Source organism: Gopherus flavomarginatus, chromosome 2, assembly GCF_025201925.1.
Source record: "Gopherus flavomarginatus isolate rGopFla2 chromosome 2, rGopFla2.mat.asm, whole genome shotgun sequence".
Taxonomy (NCBI): Eukaryota; Metazoa; Chordata; order Testudines; family Testudinidae; genus Gopherus; species Gopherus flavomarginatus.
The window spans coordinates 15,290,226-15,312,374 of NC_066618.1; the positions used below are offsets into that span (position 1 = coordinate 15,290,226).

At 43.3% G+C, this 22,149-nt stretch overlaps 1 protein-coding gene across 3 annotated transcripts in view; it reads left to right on the forward strand.

Moving 5' to 3' along the window:
* Positions 1-22,149, forward strand: part of LOC127045478 (sodium channel protein type 5 subunit alpha-like) — a 365,137-nt gene that overhangs the window by 336,949 nt on the left and 6,039 nt on the right. For all 3 annotated transcript variants that reach the window (XM_050941520.1, XM_050941519.1, XM_050941518.1), the window contains 4 exons: positions 15,718-15,771; positions 18,641-18,782; positions 20,320-20,420; positions 20,936-21,206. In XM_050941520.1, the coding sequence (XP_050797477.1) occupies positions 15,718-15,771; positions 18,641-18,782; positions 20,320-20,420; positions 20,936-21,206 (568 nt within the window). The remainder of the gene's footprint in view (positions 1-15,717; positions 15,772-18,640; positions 18,783-20,319; positions 20,421-20,935; positions 21,207-22,149) is intronic.

Consider the following 22,149-nt stretch of genomic DNA (forward strand, 5'->3'; position numbering starts at 1 on the left):
AGTTGTTATCCAATGACCACAGGCGGTCTGCAGAGGACATGCTGTAGAGATCTGGCTGCTCACATGATGCTGGCTCCTCCTCCTCCTCTCTTCGAGCTGCTAAATTTACTTAAAAGACAGCTAAATACCATGAAGGCCTAGATCCTCACCTGCTGTAAATCAGAATAGCTTCACTGAAGTCAGTAGAGCTTGGCCCTTTTATACCAGCTGAGAATCCTGCCTTTCATGCCTTCCAAATAATGCTTTTTCATGTAAACCCTTCCTGTAGTTGTATGAATGGGAGAGGAAGTGATCCATACAAAACGGGAGACAATCTCTATTAAAATGCAGTCAACACGGTGAAAAAGTTTGACCCCTCCTTGATATACTAGCATCCAGATATGTTCTGGAGTCATCATATCTCAGCTTCATCTCCTAGTTCTTCTTCAAGTCCTGTCCCTATGGACACTCCTCTTCAAGTGTGTCTGCACCTCTTGAGCCTTTGATCGGAGATTTTCCACTAGCAGCGTCCTGCAGGCTGCATATGCACCCTATACATCCGCATGCCACACACCAAGGCTATAAAGGGCTGCTCTGCAAACCATCCTCAGTTCCTTCTCAACTACTTCAGCCTGAGACAAAGCCCTAGCATATCTGCTTTGAACGTGCCATTTCTCACTTCTTGTTTATAGTTTACTGCTATTTAATATTAGATACAACAGTTGTTAGTAGATAAGTAGTGTGAGGATTAACTTTGTTCCTCTCCTTTCCTTCAGGGAGCCTCACTCTCTGGCAGGGCATGCCTGGCTCTCTAGGATTCAAATGTTTCCTCTCCTGTCAGGAAGCTATTCTGGTTAGCAACAGCCACTCTAAGGGTATGGCTACACTCGGAATTTCAAAGCACTGCCGTGGGAGCGCCGTCGTGGCAGCGCTTTGAAATGTGAGTGTGGTCGCAACGCCAGTGCTGGGAGAGAGCTCTCCCAGCGCTGCACATACTCCATCTCCACATGGGGATTAGCTTGCAGCGCTGGGAGTCGCGCTCCCAGCACTGCGGCACTGTTTACACTGGCGCTTTACAGCGCTGTATCTTGCAGCGCTCAGGGGGGTGTTTTTTTTCACACCCCTGAACGAGAAAGTTGCAGCGCTGTAAAACGCCAGTGTAGCCAAGGCCTAAGTGTGTCTGCTGTCTGGAAGAGTCACACATCTCCCAGAAGTGTAATGTCTGCCTGGCCCTTAAATCCAGGACAAGGAAGTACCGAGAGATCAAGTTGAGGTTGCTGCTGATGGAGCGCTCCCTTTGATTGACTTCAGAGTCAGGTCAGGAAAAGCTCCTCCCACCCCCACCCTGGAAATCTGTCTCTGGGCAGATCCAGCACCCCTTTGACCTCAGCACATATCTTCCCATAAGAAAGGGAAGATTCTTGAAGCCTCAGTGAAGGCTCCCAAGAAGAGGAGCTTTGACTCCCTCCCATAAGGAGTATGCTCCCAAAAGACCTCAGTCCCCTGCTAAGTGCATGATATCAGAAGCCTCAACCTCTCAGCTTGGTACTGTAGAGGTGAAAGACTCTCGGAGATCCAAGGAGAAACACAGCTCTGACAAAGTCCTGGTACTTCTACAAGGGACAAAGAAAGTAAGGATAAGCACTCCTTCCGACCAATACCATTGTGCACAGCTCCATCTTTGGTATCTCCCAGTCAGGACCCTGAGTATTGCACAAACTGAAGCATCAGATACTATCAGTGCCTACTTCGGTATGCTCTAAGAGTACCAGCTCCTTCTGTTGTCAAGCACGTTGGTACCAATCCTCCACTCAGTACCACAGGAATTTAGATACTCAAAAAACTTATCAGTGGTGGATGAACCAACGTCTCCACTTTTCATGGGTACTGAACACCTATCAGTACCGAGTCCCCAATCTCCAGACCAGCACCACTCTCCAGTACTTCCAGACTTTCCACTTTGTTCTATTAGTACCCACCAGTTGGAGGATATTGAAGAGGAAGAAGGAGACCTCCATTCAGTCTCTTCCATCTCAGTGCAGGGTTCTTCTTCCAACCCATACAGGAACTGATTCTTTGACATGTGTAGGGAAGATCCTCGTTCATGACACCAAGGTGGTGAGACCAACCATGGATGCCACCCTCTCTCCTTTATGGACTTTCCCCAGTGGCTATATTGGGGTCCCTGGGCTGCATACCAACAGCAATTTGCCAAAACACCAGCTCAGACCCATTGGAAAGCTAGAGATATTCGATCCTCTTCTTACCAACTCAGACCCCAACATGAGGAGATATTTCAGGAACAGGAAGATAAAGAAGCCACCTCTCAAACTACTGTCTCTTTATTGTCTCCAGATGAGGCCACGATGCCTCCATCACCATCTATGGCCAATGATTTCCGGCAATTTCGAGACCTTACAAAGCAGGTAGCCAACATTCTTCAGATACCACTCAAAGATGTAAAGGATTCACAACACAACTTAGTTGACATTTTACAATCAGTGACACCCACAAGAGTAGTATAATTCATTAATTAGGTGCTCTTGGACCCAGCAAAGATTGTTTGGCAAACACCCACGACCCTTCAACCAACTTTCACATTGACAGATAAAAAATATTATGTCCCCTCCAAGGACTCCAAAATCCCCCTCCATGTAATTCTCTGGTGGTGGATGCAGTGAACGAGCAGGGTAAGCAACGCTACTACATGTCTGCCCTGCATGACAATGACCAAAAGTTCTTAAGCCTCTCTGGACAGAAGTAATATTCCTCTGCAACCCTGCAATTTGAGATCACAAACTATCAAGCAGTCATAGCTAAATATAATTTCACAAACTATGATAAATTTATGGCCCTTATTGATCATCTTCCACAGGAACAGAGGAAACAATTTCAAGCCATCATCATGGAGGGGCCATTTATTAGTCAGGATGTCTCTTCAAATGTCCTTGGATAATGCAGACACCACTGCCAAGTCCATTTTTATGGCGGTAGTTATTAACAGGGTGTCATATCTTTAACTCCTGGAGTTCCAATGAGGTCTGAATCTTCCCTTTGATGTTTGAAAGTTGTTCTCAGAACCACAGATGAGTCTCTTCACACACTAAAAGACTCCAGGGTCATGTTAAGATCACCAGGTATATGTAACTCCTACAAACAAAAGAAAATTGAATATGTCAAAAACTGCCCTGAGATCTCATCCTGGTCAGTTCTCTGGGTTTCACAGACCTACCAAACCCCCAGAAAGAGACATACGTTCCAGAGAAAGAGAGCTTCTCATCCTCCTTCTGCGAGTGCCTAGTGATCATTGAAACAACAGTTTTGATGGGTCGGTCAAGTGCTCAAATCCTCCCACACCTCTAGTTTAGCAGCTGCAACCCTTTGCCCACTTCCTCTCTTTCCCATTTCCAACATGCTAGGAGGTAGGTCACTACAGACAAGTGAGTAATAGAGGTCATAACATCAGGCTACTTTATCCACTTTGCATCTCTCCCTCCTTCCCTCCCTTGCATCTTCCTTCCCCATCCCTCTTTAGGAATTCCTCTCACAAGTTTCTACTGAGACAAAAAATAGACTCTCTCCTTAATTTAGAAATGAAAGAGCCAGTTCAGTTCCTCACAAAGGAAAGGGGTTCTATTTGAGGGTGGAAACCAATTTGAGATCTAAGACTACTAAACAAATTTGAAAGTCTCAGAAGTTCAGGATGGTGACGCTGGCAGCTATAACCTCTTGACTAGAGGCAGGAGAGTGGGTTTTGGACTTCATCTAAGAGACCCCTATTTCCATATGGCAATACACCCGTCTCACAGAAAATACCAAAGCCTTACAGTCAACTGGAAACATTTTCAGTAATGAATACGTTCCTTCCACCTCTTCTCGATTCCAAGAGTGTTCTCAAAGGTCCTAGCAGTAGTGTCTGCTTACCTTCTTTGGGAAGCAATTTTAGTCTTCCCGTACCTCAGCGACTGGCTTCTCTTATGAAGTGTACTGTCATCCGCACAGACAGACCTTTCCCTTTTCCAAGAACTGGAAGAAAATCTACATTAATCTGTGCACAGAGAATACAGTTCATAGCAGCAAACTTGGATTCATTGACAGCCAGGACCATAACTTTATCAAATCTAGTCAGAACCGTTCAAGGGAGTCCTTGAACCTCAGTAAGGAACTGTCTACAGCCCTGGGTCATATGGCAGCTTACACCTTCATGACCAATCACACCTCTGTTGCTTCCAAGGCTGACTCAGAACAATCTATTCAGCAACCAGAGACAGCTTGGAGAAGCATGTTACAGTTCCCCTTCATGTAAAGTACTCCCTACTCTTGTGGAAAGATCAACTGAATGTTGGTGCAGACATTCCTTTTGTTTGCCAAATTCCAATAATAACCCTGACAACAGATGCATCCCTGCTGGGATGGAGAGCTAACCTCAAAACACTAACAGCTCAAGGCACACGGTCACCTCAGGAAATTGTTCTCCTCATCAACCTTTTGGAACTCAGGGCAATCAAGAAAACTTGTCTCTATTTCCTACCCCTTATCAATGAGGATCATGATGAACAATGTGGTCTGCATGTTCTGTATGAATAGACAAGGGGGAGCGAGATCCCCCTCCCAGTGCACCAAAGCAATAAAGTTGTGGAACAGGTGTATAGCCTCTCAGATCCACATTTTAGCCATCTACCTTCCAGGTGTTTAGAACACCACAGCCAATATTCTCAGCAGGCATTTCTCCCAGGATTATGAGTAGGAACTGGAGTCTCAAATTCTCCATGGTATAATTCCTAAACTGGGGGCTTTCAGAGGTGGATTTATTTGCTAACTCCAGGACAAGAAGTGTTTTCTATTTTGCTCAAGGGGCGGTCTAGGCCATCACTCTTTATCTTGGACAAAGGGACTCTTCTATCCATTTCCTCCACCACTGCTAATACTGAGAGTGATGAACAAGATCAGATAGGACAAAGCTCAAGTAATCCTTATAATACCGATCTGGCGAAGACAAGGTTGGTATCCTTACCTGCTTCAACTGTGCGTCCCTCCAGTGACCAGAGCCAACTAAGGCGGATATGATAGAGGTCTGTGAAACCATGACTGGAGTGGAGAAAGTAAATAAGGAAGTGTTATATACTCCTCATAACACGTGAACTGGGGTCACAAAATGAAACTAATAGGCAGCAGGTTTAAAACAAACAAAAGGAAGTATTTTTTCACACAACGCATGGTCAACCTGTGGAACTCCTTGCCAGAGGATGTTGTGAATGCCAAGACTACAGTAGGGTTCAAAAAAGAACTAGATAAGTTAATGGAGGATAGGTCCATCAATGGCTATTAGCCTGGATGGGCAGGGAGGTCCCTAGCCTCTGTTTGCCAGAAGCTGGGAATGGGCGACAGGGGATGGATCACTTGATGATTACCTGTTCTGTTCATTCCCTCTGGGGCACCTGGCATTGGCCACCATCAGAAGACAGGATACTGGGCTGAATGGACCTTTCGTCTGACCCAGTATAGCTGTTCTTATGTTCTTATGCTTCCAATCAATCCTCGTCTCCTTTTCCAAGATGCAAGTCATTTACTTCATCCCAAGATAGGGATTCTCCACCTCAGGGTATGGTTCCACGATGGTTTGCAGGGTTAGAATCTACCTGCTCTGTCGAACTAAAAGTGTTACTGAACAGTGGAAAGGAGTCAACCTGAATTATTTACCTGCAGAAGTAGAAAAGATTCAACCATTGGTGTCAATGCCACCACTCATCTCTGAATCCTCATTGCTCTCAGCTATCCTGGATTACCTGTTGGACCTAAAGAAATCAGGGTTATCAGTTAGCTCAATTCAGGTTCACTTGACTGCAATATCAGCTTTTCATCCTCCAGTAGAAGGATTTTCTTTATCTGCTCACCCTATGTCTTCAAGGTTTATTAGATGTTTGAGGAGTCTCTACCCCCAAGTTAGGGACCACACTCTGACTTGGAACCTCAACCTGATACTTAGATGTCTCACAGGACCATGATTTGAACCAATGGCAACCTCTTTTTTGCTTCACTTATCCATGAAGACAGCAGTTTTAGTAGCTATCACATCAACCTGTAGAGTCAGAGACATTGAGGGATTGGTGGCAGACACCTTAACTGTGGTTTTCAAGGGCAAGGTATCTTTATGCCCACACCCTAAATTCTTATCAAAGTTACTCTGGACTTTCTTCTTAACCAGTTCATTCCCCTACCAGTGTTTTTTCCAAAACCACATAAGTCTCAAACTCCTCCTTTCCCCACCCCCACCCCCAAGGAAGGATAGCTAGGTTTAGCACCTTTGAACTGCCAAAAAAACAGCACCTCCCCCCAACAAGGCAAGCCCACCGCAACCCCAGCTCGCAACCAGAAGGCAACTCTGTCATCCCTCCCACCTTCAACAATCACTTATAGTATCCAGAGATATAACATATATATTGATAACATCACACATCTCACGTGATTCAACCTCACTCTCACACACATGCACGGTGCGCTTGCCTGTTGGTGGGCAGACAGTTGCTGTATTTTCAGCAGTTTTGATCTGTTACTTAAACTGCAGAAGTGGAAACACTGCAGCATCTTTAGCTGGACACAGAAACTTTTAACATTAGATATCTCAGTGTATTGTGATAATAATGCAAATCTTTAGAACCACATTAAAAAAACAGAAGATTAAATTACTTTACAATTATTTTATGGCAACTAGCAAATCCATAAAAAAAACCGACTAGACTGATCAAATACTGGCCAGGTGGTAACCCTAGTGATAGCACATGCTACACCCCATCACAAATCATGTCCATGGCATTACTCAAAAATCTTCCAGTATCTGAGATATGTAAGGCCACTAGAAGGGCTTCAGTAGATACATTTCCTAAAACACTGTGCTTTGATTCATGCCTCCTGTTCAGGTGCGACACTTGGTAATGCAGTCCTGTCTTCAGTTCTGGACTCAATTCCAAAGAACCCTTCTCACTGTGGAAATACTACTCAGGAGTCACCTGAAGTGGAGCACCCATAGGGATGCTACTCGAAGAAGAAGAAGAGGTTACTCACTCTGTGCAGTAACTGGTTCTTTGAGATGTGTCTTCCTAGGGTGTGCCACTACCTGTCCTCCTTCCACTCTGCATCAGACTATTCTCTATGGGACGTTCGGATAGAGAAGGACCTGAGGGTGGTGCAAATCTATATTTGCACCACCCTGCAGATTTATATTTCCTCAGTGCACAGGGTGAGGATGTATCGGATGCATGCGGAGGCCAAACAGACACTGCTAATGGAAAATCTCAACTCAAGAGCTCAAGAGGTACATGTATACCTGAACTGGAGCACCCAGTGCGGGGACACATCTTGAAGAACCTGTTACTACACAAGGTGAGTAACCTCTTCTTCTAAACAAACAATTTTCTGTGTGATACGTCAATGAGAAATACACACATAAAGCACATTTCAAAGGACTCCCCACATTAACTGGTCGTGACCTCTCATAGTAATTAATTAGCAAGACATCCTTTCAAGCCTGAAAGCTCACATATTTTCTGTTCTGAACAAATGTATCAGCTTTTCAAGTTCAATTAGTATTGATAACATGTAGAAAGTATATTTTGTTCAATATTAACTTAAGCCTAAGGATTAATTCTGAAAAATTAAGCACTTTTTCACACAGCTCTCTGATACTTGATTGAGGTGTGCATTGAGCACTCTGGTTATCAATACACATTTCTTTCTTACTTGACTTCCTTGTGACATTCAGGCTAGAATGCTTTGTCTTCCCTTCACTTCTCTGTCAGTGGTGACAACACCATCCCTTCCCAGGCACTCAGACTGGTAACCTGAGCGTCATCTTCAGCTCGTCCCTCTCATGAGAATGCACATCAGACTGATTTGCAACTTCTCCCTACATAACTTGTCCCCGTTGAAGGTTTCCTAATTGAGGTGGGTATTAAATGGATTTGAAGAAGGGGAAGGCATACACTTGGCATGGGGACAAGGAAGGTGTTAAAAAGATCTGGCTGCTGTGACATAGGGCGTGACTTGAAGCTCAGAGTATGTCTACACTACAGGATTATTCCGATTTTACATAAACCGGTTTTGTAAAACAGATTGTATAAAGTTGAGTGCACGCGGCCACACAAAGCACAATAATTCGGCGATGTGCGTCCATGTACCAAGGCTAGCGTCAATTTCTGAAACATTGCATTCTGGATAGCTCTGCCATAGCTATCCCATAGTTCCCACAGTCTCCCCCGCCCATTGGAATTCTAGGTTGAGATCCCAATGCATGATGGTACAAAAACAGTGTCGTGGGTGATTCTGGGTAAATGTCGTCACTCATTCCTCCCTCCGTGAGAGCAACAGCAGACAATCATTTCACACCCTTTTTCCCTGAATTGCCCTGGCAGACGCTATAGCATGGCAACCATGGAGCCCGTTTTGCCTTTTGTCACTGTCACCATATGTGTACTGGATGCCGCGGACAGAGGTGGTACTGCAGCGCTACACAGCAGCATTCATTTGCCATTGCAAGGTAGCAGAGACAGTTATCAGTCATTCTGTACCATCTGCTACTGTCATGGGTGCTCCTGGCTGGCCTTAGCTGAGGTTGTCCGGGGGCACAAAGACAAAAATGGGATTGACTCCCCGACTCAATCCCTCCTTTATGGTTTATCTAAAAATAGAGTCAATCCTGCCTAGAATATGGGGCAAGTTTACTAGAGAATCAATGTATCAGAGAACCAGAGAGCACAGCCGCTCTGTGTCAGATCCCGCAGAAATGATGAGCTGCATGCCATTCTAGGGGGTGCCTCTGCAACAACCCCCCCGTTGCTTCCATCCTCCTCCAACCTTCCTGGGCTACCGTGGCAGTGTCCCCCCATTTGTGTGTTGAAGTAATAAAGAGTGCAGGAATAAGAAACACTGAGTTTTTAGTGAGATAAAATGAGGGGGAGGCAGCCTCCTGCTGCTATGATAGTCCAGGCAGGGCATTAAACGGTGGGAGGGAGAGGAGCCCAGCATCCCGCTGCTATGATAGTCCAGGCAGTACAGAATCTTTTCTTTAGACATGAAAAGAGGGGTGGGGGCTGATGGATCTCAGCCCCCAGTTGCTATGATGAGGATGGTTACCAGCCGTTCTGTACCATCTACCAGGAATGACCGAGAATCATTCCTATTTTTACCCAGGCGCCCCTGGCCAACCTCACCTGAGGCCAGCCAGGAGCACTCACAGGATGATGAGGACAGCTATCAGTCCTTTTGTACAGTACCATCTGCCACTGGGGAGGGGAGGGGAGGGAAGGGGGTGCTGCTATTCGGTGCCGCAGCACCGCATCTACCAGCAGCATGCAGTTGATGTAGGGTGACATATAAAAAAGAGAAGTAACCATTTTTTTCACTTTTCTTTCACTTGGGGACGGGAGGGGTGGTAAATTGACGACATATACCTTGAAACACCCCGGACAATGTGTTTGACCCTACAGGCATTGGGAGCTCAGCCAAGAATGCAAATGCTTTTCAGAGACTGCGGGGGACTGTGGGATAGCTGGAGTCCTCAGTACCCCTCCCTCCCTCCATGAGCGTCCATTGGATTCTTTGGCTTTCCATTACGCTTGTCACGCAGCACTGTGTTGAGTCCCTGCTGTGGCCTCTGTCTATCATAGCCTGGAGATTTTTTCAAATGCTTTCTCATTTCATCTTCTGTAACGGAGCTGTAATAGAACAGATTTGTCTCCCCATACAATGATCAGATCCAGTATCTCCCCTACGGTCCATGCTGGAGCTCTTTTTGGATTTGGGACTGCATCGTGACCCGTGCTGATCAGAGCTCCATGCTGGGCAAACAGGAAATGAAATTCAAAAGTTCGCAGGGCTTTTCCTGTCTACCTGGCCAGTGCATCCGAATTTTGCTGCTCTCAAGATCCAGGACATATATTTACATATTTCACGTCACCTAGGATACAGGAAATAATCAAGAGTTAGAATAGAGACTTCTTATTTCTAATACAAGATCCTTGGATTATCAACAGCCACCAGGGTTTTCTCAAAATGCCTTGAAATAGTAGCAGCTTATTTAAGATGGCAAAGAATACAATTATACCCTTGATGATTGACTTGTATGAGGGAGCTCACCTCAACAGATAACAGACCATGTTCATCACATCCTACAGCTCTTTTCCGCTTTTGGACTCAAGATCAATGAACTAGAAGTTATCTGTAGTGCACACCCAGAAAATAGAGTTTATGGCAGCACTTCTACGCTCCACAACAGTAAGAGCATACTTACCTCAGCCAGATTTGAAACCATTGAAGATCTCAACAAGTCAGTTGCCAAAACAACCTCAGATAATAATAAGAATGTGTCTGAAATTATTAGGTCACATGGCCTTATGCACATTCATAACTCTATATGCCAGACCTTACCTTCATTTTATGAAAGGATGGCTGAAATCTATTAACTTCTGAGCAAACATCATATAGATATTCCAGTCCATATTCCTCCACGTGTCCGAAAGTCACTAGAGATTAATGATGAAGAATCCCATTCAGGTATGCAAGAGTATTCCTTTTTTCTCCAATACTGCCTTCAAAGACAATAGAGACTGATGATTCCAGCCTTAGCCGGGGAGCACATCTAAATCAATATCAGCCTCAGGGTTTGTGGTCCCGAGAGGAGACTCGTTTTCACATTAATGTCTTAGAACTCAGAACAATTCGTTTGACAGAGAACACCACAGCGATGTTCCATGTGAACAGGTTAGGAGGCACATGATCACCCCCTCTATGTTTGGAAGCAATCCAGCTGTGGAATTGGTGTATCCACCATCAGATCACCCTTATAGCCTTGCACCTACCAGGACTGCAGAACACTGTAGCAGATCACCTGAGCAGTAAATTTACAAATGAACAGAAGTGGGCGATAATGGACTTATAATTTGGAGAGCTTTCCACAGGCAGGGTCACCCATCCATGGACCCATTTGCCACAAAAATAAACAAAAAGTGCCCTACCTTCTGCTCTAGGGGAGGCTTGAGTCCAGGATCTCTCTTAGACAAATTCCTCATTCCTTGAACCCCATGTCTCCTATATGTACATCCCCTGATCCGTCTCTTACTGAGCGTCCTAAGGAAGCTCAAACAAGAGTTTGCTATAACGATCCTGATAGCACCAGCTTGGCCCACTTGGATTTCATGAGACTTTCAATTTATTATCCTGTAACATTGCCACTGAGTCCATACCTGGGCTCCCTGGACAATGGGAGCATTTTACATCCAAACCCAGCCTCTCTACATATCACAGTCTGAATGCTGCATCTGTGGAGAGAGCTTATTCTCGAGACACCCAAAACATTCTTATGCAGAGTAGAAAGGAAGCAGGAAAGTAGAAAAGGCTCCCTTTGGGCCGAGCTGCACAGTATGTCTCCAACAGAATCAAACATTCCTAATATTCTGGATTACTTAATGTCATTAAAAAGATCAGGACTTTCTATCAGTTCTATAATGCTGCACCTGGGAGCTATATCAGCACAACATCCCACTATATAGGACCGCACGTGAGTTTTCACATCATGTAATGACTAGAGTCTTCAAAGGCCTAACACACATAGTCCCACTGGTTCATGAACTGCCTCACTCCTGGGATCTCCATATAGTTCTGTTTGGATGAACGGGTCCTTCCTCTGAACCTTTGACATTATGTTTATTGCACCATCGCTCCATGAAAACAGCCTTCGTAATGACTGTCACTTCAGTCTGTAGGATTGGGGAGCTGCAAGCACTCATGGTGGCCCTCCATGCACTGTTTCTCTCTTAGGCCCTATCCAAAATTTCTTCCCAAGGTTGTTTCTGACTTCCATCTAGACCATGAGTCCCCTACCAGTGTTCTTTCCTAAACACCACTCCAGCCAAGGAAGGCAAGAGACTCCACTCTTTAGATATCTGCAGCGCCCTGTTGTTTTACCTAGATAGATCATAGTCATCCAAGGTCTTGCCTACATCGTTTGTTTGTTGCCTTTGTTGCAGAGAGAATCAGAAGCCAGGCCATTTCTTCTCAAAGGCTATCTAAGTGGGTCTCAAACTTGATTAAGCTTTGTTACTAGTTAGCTAGTTTAGATTATCCAGTTGTAGCTCAGACAGCTTCTGCAGCCTCTTTCAGAAATGTTCCCTTTGCAGAAATATGTAGAGCAGTTAATTAGGGATCTGTTCACTTATTCACAACACATTATTCCCTGGTAGAGGTATCTAGTTTGGATGCCTCTTTTGGCAAATCTGTTTTATAATCTCTCTCCAGGTGAAAAAGCTACATGCCATGAAAGTAGCTTTATTGGACCTGATGTTTACATTATTCTTTAGGGCCCTCCACAGCAAATGATCATAACATTAAATTAATATTGGTTATAAAATAAAATGGACTGGAGACATGCAGCCGTGAAAATGGCATAGAACAGAGTTATCACAACAGAAAAAGAAAGTTGTTCTTACTTGTTGGTGCCATCTGAAATGTGTCCCTAGGAGGAGCTAACGCTGATGTAATGTTGAAGGATTTGTTTTAGTTTTAAAATGCTTTTTTAAGCAAGAGCAGTGTTCAAAGAGGCATTTTGAAACTATAAAAATGAAACATTTCCGCCTTCAAAAACAGCCATTGGAGTCCCTTGTGGCATCTATCTTGGATTTCCTCCATTTAAAGAGAGTGTCTCCCAGTGCCAAATTTAAAATGTTGGTTTTATTTTAAGATATTTGCCTTTTGGTTGCCTGATAAATATTCTGAGGGCCATTTAGACACAGTCCACCTGTCCTCTCCCTATGCTAATTTACTTCATGGTGTCTAACCAATAATCTAATAACAAAATGTAATCATGTCCCAAGATGAGTTTATCCACAGATAATCTCATCACATGACAATTTCAGTTGAAAATGATGTTTCTCTGGATAGCTTCCAGACAGGATAATATTGCAAACACTCCCATGAAGATTTTTGTCACGTCTTAATTCAGTATGTAAGTGGCTACTAATTCCAGATAAATAATTTCCTTTCCCAGTGTTGTTTCTTTCATTCCTGATAGCTGTTCCTCTTTGCAGATGAAGTGACTAAAGAAGTCTTCCAGAAGCCTAATAGGATTTTTAATTATCTCACTTGTAGACTATTTGCTAAAATATACAATCACAGTCCTGCATTCCCATAATATTTTATCTTCATCAGATCATTTCACCAGCCACTGTCACTAAGTACAACCATGTTGTATGCTAAATGTTACTCTCTCGCACTGGCTGGAATCTAGCCCATTTACTGTAAATACCAGGGATAAAATGCCTAAAGAAGATAAAAGCCTGGGCGAACAGTGCAAGTTAAGATCATATCCATTTGTAAGCATATCTTTTCTGCTGTCATTGACAGAGTGTGACCTCTTATTTCCTCCAATCCCAGCCTCTCTGAGCAGCAGATTGACCTGTAAGTGGAAAGTGACAATAAGAAGACTAGAAAGCCTTTCATGGAATTAGAAAAAGAGCAGCAAAAAAGAACCCATTAGAGCAGCTGAGAGGGGTCAACATGACAGGGTTAAATAATCATTTGTTTCAATGAAACCACTGATCACATCACCTGCCCTCTAAACTCTTCTCTGATTCTCTGAACAGTTATACAGATTTTCCAAAAGGTGCTGATTTTCAGTAGTTAATCCGTTTTATCCAGTGGATGAGAATGGGTACAACATTATAAATACAGTTTTATATATATATTCATTAAAAATAAATTGTATTGACCTCTCTATGAATTTTCCATTGGCTAAGCAGGATTTAAAAGCAAGAATAGATGCATTATCTTAAAGATTTAATTTAATAATGGAGTATATATAATGGAGTTTTTGAAAAAGTACTTTGGATATACCTGGCTGAACACAAAGGGCTGAAGGGAATACACAAAATTCCAATTAGCATTATCTGAAATTATGTGCTTAGATGACACAATAAAAAATTCAACCCAATTTTCCTCAAGATATTAAAATATGTTGGAAATGGTTCTGATCTCCTGCACTCTTGCTCTTAGTACACTGTTGTAAGTTGAGGTGACATTGTGGAAGTAAATGTGTCTGATTCTTCCCTCACACCAATTTTAAAAGCAGTGTAAATCCATTGATTTACTCCCACTTTATACTGGTGTAAGTAAAATGAGAATCAGGTTCAGTGGAATTACACTGGTGTAAAACCAGCATAATTTAGGCCAGAATTAGGCCCAATGTTGTGCCAGGTTAGTATCATGGCAGTAGATTTTGATATTCTAGAAATAGGATTGTGGGCCACATTTTCATTCTGAGGGGCTACACCAAGACCCTTTTACACTGCACTGGAAGCTTGAAAGGGCCTTAAATTACATTCACACCCACTTTAAGGCCTCTTTATATTGGCAGAGCAGTAAGGTAAGTGAGAACTAGGCCTTGTAACTTCCCTGGTGTGTCAACAAGTGTGGGGAGCAGAGCAAGGATGGAAGTCCCTATTAAAATACATATCCTTATTCCTAGCACCAGGGACACAAAAATCACTGGCCAAACATATTTTTTTGTTTTTTTAAGAAATGTTGTTTTATTCAAGTTTCAGTGCAAAAAAAAAATCCCTCTACAGAGCCATAATCAGCAGTGAAACCTCTGTAATGGCTTATCTCCAGACTATTCTGTGTTCTTTGCACAAACCTTATCTTTCTATGTGCATTTTTTAAATGAAATGTAATCCTGAGCAACTGTGTAAAATGGGAGCATGTTCTTTAAAACTTTCCCATCATCCTGTCTGCTGAGCTTAATATGCACCTGCACATTCACAGCTTTCAATGACTCCCCTCAAAGCTGAACAGACACTGGGAGCCTGATTTTGCTCTTACTTATGCTACAATGTGACTCTATTGATTTTCATAGTGTTACCCCTGATTTACTCCATGAGAGCAGAATTGGAGCTTCACAGTGAATGCACACAGAAGACAGACAGTGCTCACCAACATGAATAAAGGGTCTGTAGTTGGGCCCTAGGTCTTCAGAATCTTTCTAATGCTAAAGCAATGTGAGATGATGGTTGAAAAGGTCATGTTTGTAACCTCATAGCAGGTCCTAGTCATCCTGCATTGTGGCCGATCTCATTCCCTCTGGGTCTGGGTTATAAGGGAAGTAGCGAGGAGAAAGAGACGTGGCCAAAGTACCTCTGATCCAGCAGGTTCCAGCTATCAGAACAGATCCCTTGCTAGCCTCTGAATCAGGAAGCAGCAAAGATAGGATAAAGCTCCCTTCCCTCCCACCTCCTTGGGTCTGAACTGAATGGAGCTCAGCCAGGTGCAAGAAACAAGGCCATGTTTTGTTTTTTCCTGTAATCAACCAGGCATGTTTTTATTCTGCAGTGACACATTGGTATTTCCCATTTACTTCAATTTCTTACCTGCAGAAAGAAGCTGATCTGAATTCTGGAGATTTAATTGCCTAAAAAAAAAAAAGCCATTATTTTACCACTAAAAATTTCAAGAAAGAAAAGAAAAAAATTGCATGAATAAGAGAACCCAGAAAGGAAAACCACCTCCGTGTGATCTCAAGTACCTATGTAAAGAAAAATTAATGGGTATATTTTGCTTTTTAAAAAAAGCAATTTATTAACAATGATGAATATGCTTACCGTAATATTTTCTAGAAAAAACACAAAGCAGTAGTGTAACCATTTGAACATAATAGGCTTATGATTTTCCTAATTATGTGTTATTGTTTTTTCCTAGGCAACATTTAAAGGTTGGATGGATATTATGTATGCAGCAGTAGATTCACGAGGGGTAGGTCACTCAAATTAAATGCTTTCTTCTTGCATCCTTCTTTCCTGTTTAGTTGAATTTTGCACCATTCTGGCTGGTTAACAGCAAAACTACCTATGTGCAACTCACTTGACTTCTCTGGGGATGCCCCAAGTTTAACTTAGGGCAGATTTTTGTCTAATGTGCTAGTGAAATGTAGAGTAACTGAAATGGGTGTAGGACATGTACCATCATTTGTGTAGTGGGGTTTATATTATGGATCACTTTGGAAATGTAACTATTTAGAGTACAAGAATATTTTAAAAATATTTAAACCTGGGGCCCAACTCAGGACACAAATAACTTCCAGGTGACAGTTAACTGACCTCCTCTCCTGCAGCAGGAGACTGACATTTGGAGGGAGCAGATCCTCGGCTGGCATAAATTGACATAATGGAGCTATGTTGATTTACATTACACCTCATACTGCCTTAGAATTCAGTTTTCCAATCTGTTTAAGCCAGACAGAAAGCTCAATATAAAGGTGAATACAAACCTGAAACTCACAAAGATGAATGGATCTTTAGATTTTCCATAGATCTTATTTTTTGTTGCAAGATGTGTTGTATTAAGTGGAAGTTGTGATTAAATGATCCATATGCCGTGGTCACCATAAAGAAATTAACATTTACCAACAGACAGAAAACAGCTTTCACAATGATTTTCTCTTCTTAGCAAAAGAAAGAAGGTGTATTGTTTAAAATAGATGGACTCTAACTATACTGTAGTTTATACTAAAGTGACTGAACATTGCAATTACATTGCAATTAAAATGTAATTACACTGTGGTTATGTTGACCGGGTTATCTGAACCCAAAGCTATGGTAACAAATCTTTGTTTTCCAGACGGTGTCAGGAAATAAATCAGTGGGGGACACAGCACCTCCATCTGATAAATGATTGGTACACGCAAGAGTGCTTTCATTCAAAAGTCCTTGTTTTTACTGAGTACAAAGCACACATCAAAGCTTGCAATAGTCTAGAACAAGGGTGGGCAAACTACGGCCTGTGGGCCAGATCCGGCGCACAGGATTGTCCCCTGTGGCGCCGGGGTCCCCGCACCACTCCCAGAAGTGGCCGGCACCATTTCCCGGTGGTCCTCAGGTTGGGGGGCAGAGGACTCCGTGCGTTGTCCTTGCCTCCAGGCACACACACACACCCCTATTCCCATTGGCCGGGAACGGGGAACTGCAGCTAATGGGAGCTTCGGGGGAGGTACATGGGGGCACGGCAAGGGCAGCACATGTGGAGCCCCCCATCCCCCTAGGGCCTCAACGCTTCCTGGAGCAGCACGGGGCCGGGGACAGGGCAGGGGTGCAGGGAGCTTGCTCTGGTCCTGGTGTGCACCACTGCCACCCCGGAGCTGCTTTAGGTAAGTGGCACCAGGCTGGAGCCCGAACTCCACCTGCACCCCGCCCCTCAACTCCCTGCCCTAAGCCTCCTGCCTGCACCTCACACCCCTCCTGCACATCAACTCCCTGTCCTGAGCCCCCTCATACAGCCCGCACCACTCCTGCACCCAACTCCCTTCTCTGAGCCCCCTGCCACACCCCACACCCCTCCTGCACCCCAACCCCCTGCCGTGAGCCCCCTCCCGCAGTCCGCACCCCACCTGCACCCCTGCCCTGAGCCCCCTCCTGCACCCCAACCCCCTTCTCTGAGCTCCCTCATACACCCTGCACCCCCTCCTCTGCCCCAGTCCCTTGCCCTGAGCCTGCTCCTGCATACCGCACCCCTCACGCACTCCACACTCCCTCCTGCACCCCAACTCCCTGCCCCAGCCCTGCGTACAATTTCCCCATCAAGATGTGGCCCTCGGCCCAAAACATTTGCCCACCCCTGGTCTAGAAGCACCCCAAACAGAGTTACCCAAAGTCTGAGGTAGTGTTGAGGGCCAGTTGCAGGGTTCCGGTGGCCAGCCTGCCTTCTGCAGCTGGAGTTTTGTTGTCAGACTCCCAAGCTCATAGAAATCCAGTCAAAAGAACTTCTTCCAGGCTTCTCCAAAGTACACTCTCTAACTAAACTCTTTATAGGTTTTCTCCTGACCAACCACATAATTCATAAGGGTTCCTAATAGGCTAACAATCTCGCTATCAACAGCGAATAATAATTCATTATTTTACTTATCAGCAAAGCAATTTCAGCAAGAAACTTACAAATGCAGGCCCACCCAAAACAAGGTCAGCCATTCACAATTTCCCTCTTCTCCCATCCTCATTTTCATGAATCTGCCCTTTCACTTTATCTATCTTAGTTAGTAACACTGCAATTGTGTAGTTGTTTTTGTTCTGTCTGCCTAAGCCAAGGCCAGATTTTTCTTGACTCTGTGGTGCCCTTGCTTTCAACTTCTGGTGGCTAAGTGCACAAGATCGCTGTTGTTAAATCAATTTCTCTCGTAACAGTTATTCTATTAATATCCATGATTACCACCTGTTCATATAAGCAGGAGTATAGCAAGAAGATTGATTTATTTGTTCCCCCTTTTTATTTCATATTGAATGCATTACGGTGGATATATTCTGAAGTTGCACTTTTTTATACATGCACCCAGTACAAAATCTTCTAACCAAAGATTAAGTACATGAATTACACTCTATATTTCCACTGAAAATACAGTGTAATGATGTGATCATAATGGCAGTATTATAAAGTGCAACTGAAATGATCGTGGTATTTCAGATACCAATGGTGACCTTGTAATGGCAAGCACTGAATGCTTAAACACTGAATGGGTACTTAACTTGGATATTTTCTGTGTTATTGAGGGAGTTTGTTTTTAATCTTTTGATGTGTGTGGTGATGGCACAGTTTTTCTCCCTCTTCTTTTTACATTTGCCTTTTATATTTGCAGTGTGAGGAGCAACCTGAATGGGAATATAATTTATACATGTACCTCTACTTTGTGATTTTCATCATCTTCGGGTCTTTCTTCACATTGAATCTCTTCATCGGCGTCATTATTGACAATTTTAACCAACAAAAGAAAAAGATAAGTACTATATATGCTGTATAGCCCCTTATGACTGCTATATAGAGGGGCAGTAGAAATGGATTTAGAAGCAGCAGCACAGCCAGTCTAGCATCTCGATTAACAGAATATCCTTAGGAACCATCTTGCATTACGTTACAAATTCACAGTTGCAGCAGCAGTACAGTAGGAGACTTGGCTTGTTTAGCCTAACCAAAAGAAGGTTGAGGGGAGATATGATGGCTCTTTATAAATATATCAGAGAGATTAATATTAGGGAGGGAGATGAATTATCTAAGCTTAGTACCAATGTAGACACAAGAACAAATAGATATAAACTGGACACTAGGAAGTTTAGACTTGAAATTCGACAAAGGTTTCTAACCATTAGAGGAGTAAAGTTCTGGAACAGCCTTCCAAGGGGCGTAGTGGGGGCAAAAGACATATCTGGTTTTAAGACTAAGCTTGATAAGTTTATGGAGGGGATGGTATGATGGGATAGCCTAATTTTGGCAATTAATCAAAGATCAATTGCCAAATTATCAGCAGGTAAGTACACCCAGTGGTCTGGGATGGGATGTTAGATGGGATGGGATCTGAGTTACTACAGAGAATTCTTTCCTGGGTGCTGGCTGGTGAGTCTTGCCCACATGCTCAGGGTTTAACTGATCACCATATTTGGGGTCGGGAAGAAATTTTCCTCCAGGGCAGATTGGCAGAGGCCCTGGAGGTTTTTCGCCATCCTCTGCAGCATAGGGCACAGGTCACTTGCTGGAGGATTCTCTGCAGCGTGAGGTCTTCAAACCACAATTTGGGGACTTCAATAACTCAGACATAGGTTAGGAGTTTGTTATAGACGTGGATGGATGAGATTGTATGACTTGCATTGTGCAGGAGGTCAGACTAGATGATCATAACGGTCCCTTCTGACCTTAAAGTGAGTCTATGAGTCTATGAGCAGCCCTTTATCTCTATGCAGGGCCAGTGCTCTGAAAACACTGGGAATTAGATTGCACTCTCCCTAATCAGGAAGCAGTGTTTAACAGCACCAGCCCAGGGGAACCTCAGGGATTAATTGTGCCTCAGGGACACATGCCTTCCCAAAATCCCCAGTGTGCAGGGGATGGTGTATTCAAGTGGTCACCATCCTTTAGAATGTTGCAGCCGGTCCTCCCCTTCCACCTTTGGGGCAGTGTGCACTCAGGGATGGAGCTGTTGTTACATCCCCCTGAGAAATATGATTGTGATTAGCCTTTTATTTACAAAGCGAAGGATGGATGAAACTCCTAGCATCGTCCCTCACCCCATGTACCCAAACCAAGATGTCACAGTCTTGCCGTGAATCACTATTCATCCTTGCTGCCCACTAACTCCTGCCTTCTGCCTTAATGTGGATAACTACTTACAGTACTACAGTACTACACCCCATTAGGCACTTATTCGATATTAAAAGGAAGAAAACAGAAAAGGATGGAGACTCCCAATACCTCAAACTTAGTTTACATTGCAATAATACTTATCATTCAACGAAAGTAATAGTAGCTTTATCTCTCTATACTTAGGTGGGCAAGATATCTTTATGACAGAGGAACAGAAAAAGTATTATAATGCGATGAAAAAACTGGGCTCCAAGAAACCCCAAAAACCCATCCCAAGGCCACTGGTGAGAATATCTAGGTTATTCCAATTGAAATATGTATATTCAGTGAATGTCTTTCATCGAGTGAATACAATCCCCTGGAAAAAAAATGCCCTTTTTTAATATAATCTGTTTGATTCAGCCATTGTTTGAAAGTGTAGTGAATTGTGTGTCTTATAATCACCACTGCACTACAATGATGATTTGGGGTCAAATTCATGAATGATGTTACACAATTATCTATTGTGGCCTATATTAAATGAACTGGGGATCTCAGTCCCAATTTGTAATAAACAGGTTGCCATTCATAAAAGCTACCACTACTGTTGACATGATTGTTGGTAGATTCAGCGAAGAGCCTTAGGATTGCATGAGCATGAAAATCCAACCAATCCATCATCCCCTTTACATTTACAATGGTCCATGTGGAAACTGTGACATATTTTCTTCTGGATTCCAGTTGCAAGGGGAGGGAATGATATCATTTTATATGATTTGAGTCTCGTAACTAACACTAATGATCCTTTTATTTGTTTCAGAACAAATACCAAGGTTTTATCTTTGACATAGTCTCAAAACAAGCCTTTGATGTCTCCATCATGATTCTCATCTGCCTTAACATGGTCACCATGATGGTGGAAACGGATGACCAGAGTCTAGAAAAAGTGAACATCCTTCATAAAATCAACATGCTCTTTGTTGCCATCTTCACTGCAGAGTGCGGCATCAAAATGTTGGCTTTAAGACACTACTATTTCACCAATGGCTGGAACATATTTGATTTTGTTGTTGTGATTCTATCCATTGTGGGTAGGTAACAGTCAATGGCAGACATGTCTTTTTCCCAAAACTGAACAAATAAAAGGTGGAAAGAGAGATGTGTTTGGACTGTATTAAATGCTTTTTGCAATGTGGTGCTGAGCACCTGCAGCGAGGCATTGGGTACGCTCAGTTCCACCAATGGGAGAGCCACTTACGGGATTGGTTCCTAAATATTTTAATTAGATTTAAATCCTATCAAAATAACACCGCATAACAATCAAACGTGGCATGACCAGGCAAAGGTAGAGAGTTTGGGCATGCTGAACATAACAGATACATCCAGATAGGACATACATGCCATACTGCTGAAAGTAATAAGTAACACCTTCACATGCCCTGGCATTGATTTCAGTGGGCATTTAGTGGCTGATAGGAACATAGGAGGGTGTGTTAGAGAAATGGCAGTCACAGGATTAGTAGTTGCAATGTGTCAGGGTGTAAGAGGAAAAGTCCAAAGGCACTTGGGCCATTATTTTTATTATTTATTATTTGTATCGCAGTAGTGCCTCGCAGAGCCAGTCATGGACCAGAACCCCATTATGCTAGGTGATGTACAGGCACAGAATAAAACAACAGTCCCTGCCCCCGAGAGTTTACAATCCGACTGTGAACTGCCAATTAAAAAGAAAGTAACAGTTGGGAAAATGATACCATTTGAGATGAATGACTGATCAAATGAACAAGAGTAACTAAGGAACATTCTAGAGATTATTTCCATTAAAACCAGCATTTAACGCTCATATCTCCTAAAGATATTCATGTTACTTTATACTTTTTTGTTAAAGTAAATTTGGTCAGGAGAGATGAACACTGGGGTATTATAGTCTTTCACCTCAGGAGCAGTGGCTCAAATGGTAGTGACTGAAAGCTATAACTACTGTGACAGACCCAGACCAGTGGGGTACAGGAGTCTGGTAGAGGGCAAATATAC